Source organism: Tasmannia lanceolata, unplaced genomic scaffold (genome assembly GCF_043159265.1).
Source record: "Tasmannia lanceolata isolate RefF3 unplaced genomic scaffold, GAP_Taslan_0.1 ptg000003l, whole genome shotgun sequence".
Lineage (NCBI taxonomy): Eukaryota > Viridiplantae > Streptophyta > Magnoliopsida > Canellales > Winteraceae > Tasmannia > Tasmannia lanceolata.
Genome location: NW_027518680.1, coordinates 61,575,212 through 61,579,199, shown reverse-complemented (window position 1 = coordinate 61,579,199; position 3,988 = coordinate 61,575,212). Strand labels below are relative to the sequence as shown.

General features: G+C 40.1%; 1 protein-coding gene across 1 annotated transcript; it reads left to right on the top strand.

Annotated features, from left to right (window-relative positions):
* Nucleotides 1-213: 213 nt before the first annotated feature.
* Nucleotides 214-2,483, top strand: LOC143858107 (uncharacterized protein At4g06744-like). The gene is made up of 2 exons (XM_077368733.1): nucleotides 214-1,265; nucleotides 1,588-2,483. Exons 1-2 carry the CDS (start codon nucleotides 400-402, stop codon nucleotides 2,138-2,140), a joined length of 1,419 nt encoding a protein of 472 aa, XP_077224848.1. The 5' UTR covers nucleotides 214-399; the 3' UTR covers nucleotides 2,141-2,483.
* Nucleotides 2,484-3,988: the final 1,505 nt, after the last annotated feature.

Genomic DNA, 3,988 nt, shown 5'->3' with positions numbered 1-3,988 from the left:
TTAATCTCTTAATCTATAAAAAATAGTATTTTAAAAAATACAGAAACCTCAACAACACTATTTTAAGGCAAGTAGTGCTCCATTTTGCTCCAATCATAAGACAAAAATGATATTCCCAACCCCTTTTGTCAAGCTAGTCTAGACAATATGTGAATGGAGAGTAAAATAAGAAAAAAGAGTTGAGATAAAGTATTCGAACGGCAAATCACAAGCCCACGAAAACGTCAAGCTCAAGAAAATGAGAGGACAACTCCCCATTCTTGACCTCTTTCCTCTCGTGAACTACTTTTTATTTGTTCCTCCCCCTAACAAATTTTATATCAAAATTCTCTGCTTTTCTCATTCCATTTCCTCCTCTAAAGTCTAAACTATACACCTCTCCTTTCCCACTAAGAAAACATGGGAAACCCCCACTCTTTCCCTTCCAAATTCCTTCTTCCCCTCTTCATGATCACACTCTCATGCCAAAATTTAGACCAAGTGTCTAGTAGAGAAATGCTCGATATCGGTATCGGAATCGGAATCGGAATCGGCGGCGGAAGCGGAGGTGGTGGCGGAGGCCAAGGTGGCAATTGTGATTGTTCTCCTCCGCCGGAACCCGTACCGGAATGTCCACCACCACCACCCCCACCCCCACCACCACCCCCACCACCACCCCCACCACCACCACCACCACCCCCACCGCTGCCGCCACCGCCGCCGCCGTTAAGTTTCGAAGATGTGAAGCTCATAGTTGCGTATAAAGCAATCCAAAAGTTCAAAAATACCATAACTTCTGACCCTATGGGTATCACAAAAACATGGGTTGGTGCAGATATTTGTCACAAGTACAAAGGTTTTTATTGTGACCATCCACCTTATAACTCATCAGCCATTACTCTAGCTTCAGTAGACTTTAATCCTTATAAGTTGGGTGCCCCATCTGTGGCTGAATTCATCCAATCTCTCCCCGATCTCGCGCTTTTCCATGCCAATTCCAACCGATTTAAAGGGACCCTTTTGCCTGGAATAAAAAAACTGCCGTATCTCTCTGAGCTTGATTTGAGCAACAATCTCATGTCAGGCGATTTCCCACAAGCAGTATTTGGACTCCCTAGTCTCTACTTCTTGGACCTCAGATTCAATTCCTTTTCTGGGACTGTTCCACCAGAGCTCTTCATCCAAAATCTCGACTTTCTGTTCATCAATAATAACAACTTGAATCAGAGACTCCCGGACAATCTCGGCCGTTCGCCTGTGCAATACCTCACACTCGCCAATAACAGGTCCTTTTTCTGCTTTTTTATTGGGCTTTTGCTAACGAGTGCCTAGCATTTAAATGCTCTTGGAAACATTAATTACACATGTTTTGAGACTTTTTTTTTTTACTAGATTTTGCTAACTATTGTCCAGCATTTAAATGCTCTTGGAAACATCAATTTACACATGTTTTGAGACATTTTTTCTTGGTTTTGCTAACCATATATTTCCAAGAGCATTTAAATGCTCCTTAACGATAGTAAAACCCATTTTTTATTTTATTGGTTGTCTTGTACTTAAGCATCTAGATTGCTTCTTTACTAATCCAATTCTTTGGCAAAAAAAAAGGTTCACAGGAAGCATCCCTCGAAGCATATGTAACTCCTCGAGGACTCTAAAAGAAGTGCTCTTCCTCAACAATTCATTATCGGGCTGTCTTCCTTACGAGATCGGATTCCTATCTAAGGCCACGGTCTTCGACGCAGGATTTAATCAATTAGTGGGTCCGATCCCGCGCTCGTTGGGATGCCTTAGAAAAATCGAACAGCTCAATTTCGCGGGCAACTTTCTCACCGGATTTATACCGGAAGAGATTTGCAAGGTCGGCAATCTAGTCAATTTCACTCTCTCCGACAACTATTTCACCGGAGTTGGGCCAATCTGCTTGCAATTGATCAACAAGGGCGTGCTCCATATTCAAAAAAACTGCATTCTTGGTTGCCCATTACAGAGATCTCCCGCGGAATGCCACGCATTTTTGTCAAGACCCACTTATTGCCCCTTCCCTTCTTCATATTATTTCCTCCCTTGCGAGCTTAGCTATTCAAATGGTGATAGTCTAAATATTCCCCCACCACCTTCTATCTCCCATTCATCCTATTCAACTCTAATCGGGGATTGATAGAAAACCCAACTCTTTCTCAAAAAAATGAGAAATTGGAGGGAATAGTGTAAAGAGAATAAGATATCACAAGATCAGACTAGGAATTATGCTTGACTAGGTAACTAAATTAGATTAACGAATCTAATTTAGTTAATTACTGCTTAGTCTGCATTAATTACTGCAGGTCTTGTATGTTATTACTGTACCTGATTTATCTGGGCATGTGTTCTAGCTATCTTTGCTTAGCTGGTTTGAAAACGAAAACCAGATGAATAATGGCTGGTGGCTGTTGGTGCTTGTCACTGTATATTTCATGTCCTCCTTACATATAATGAAAGGGGTCTTGTACTGTTGTTGTCTTCTTTCTCTTTCTAGACTTGTCATCTTTCTGGTGCTGCACTTACCCACCCAAAGAAAGTAGGGAGGGGAAATGTAACCCCACATAAGTTCTAAGGAAATTATATGGTGCACGAGCGTGAAGTCTACTGTAGGCAGTACGACATAAGTACCGCCCTTGATATTTTATCCAACAGCAGCCTCTTAAAATGTGGGCTGGGTTGTTGTTTGATCAAAAATCAAAGCAGCCCACTTTTTAAGAGGCTATTGTTGGATCAGAAGTCAAGGGTGGTAGTTCTGTCGTACCGCCTATACTGACTTCATGCTCGGGCACCATATATTATCCATTGGGATAGAAATCCTTGGATAAGTTGTTTCTAGGTTGGCTGCCTTGCTTGGATAATTTATCACAAATAAACCCTTGGGATTAGCTATCCTGCTTGTATAGTATAACAATACAACACCGAAAGATTGGCTTTTCTTCCTTGGATTTCTTGGGAATGATGTTTTTTTTTTCTCTTCGTCTATATATATATTGGTAATGACCCCTTTACCACTACTCTACGAGTTGACAACCAGACACTACCACTATACTACGAGGTAAGTTCTAGGAAAATCCAAGGCTTGTCTCCTCCATGTTGACTACTTACACCACTAACCTTCGACGTAAATACTTGCAACTAGAATAAACATTGTATTGCTATTTCTATGGTCCTATATATGGATTTGGATGCTCTCAATAAGGATAGAAGTCCTGGAATAAGTTGTTCCTACTTTACCTTAGATTATCTATCTTATCTTGAATAAAACTCTGAATTGGCTACCCTGCTTGAGTTACTATATTGGGAGTGCTTGGATAGTTGCTATCCTCTTTTCACGTCGGTATGTTTGGATGTACATTACGTAGAAGTGGAAGGAAAGTAAAATATATTTTCAATTCTTTAGCTCTCTTTAACTTCAAATTTTAGAGAAAAGTCAAATAGTGAAAAACTGCATTTGGAAAATTTACCGAAATTTTATTTCTCGCCGTCTACCAAATTTCGGTTAAATGCCATTATTTATTAAAAAAAAAAAAGTGTTAAAAAATTTCGGCCGAAATTTTAGAATTTTGGTCCTGAATTTCGAACCAAATTACCAAATTTCGGTTTTCAGTGGGGTCCGAAACGGTTACCGAAACTGAAATTTTAAACCATGTTCAAAACCTAGAAGAGAACATGCCACGATAAAACTCACCTCTTTCCTCTCTCCTCTTCCTTTCTTACGTTTTTTCCTCCCGATGTCATGTCATCCCCTGTCTTTCTCTTCTACTTGTTTCATTTTAGTCAGGAAACTTATCATCTTCTACTTCTTATTCTAATTAGGTTTCTTAAGTGCGTGAGGTGTGGGGCCCATCTTATGGGTTGGACCCCACACCAAGGACTTTTACATTACTAGTAGATGGCAACCAGACATTCAAAGGAAAATACTTCCAAAATGGGATTTTGTCTGGAAAATAAATACGGCAGTGAAATTGACTGACGATTTGGTCTT

Coding starts and splice junctions, on each gene's coding strand:
- LOC143858107 (XM_077368733.1), top strand. CDS start 400: ATGGGAAACCCCCACTCTTTCCCTTCCAAATTCCTTCTTCCCCTCTTC. Junction 1,266..1,587: donor CTCACACTCGCCAATAACAG/GTCCTTTTTCTG, acceptor GCAAAAAAAAAG/GTTCACAGGAAGCATCCCTC.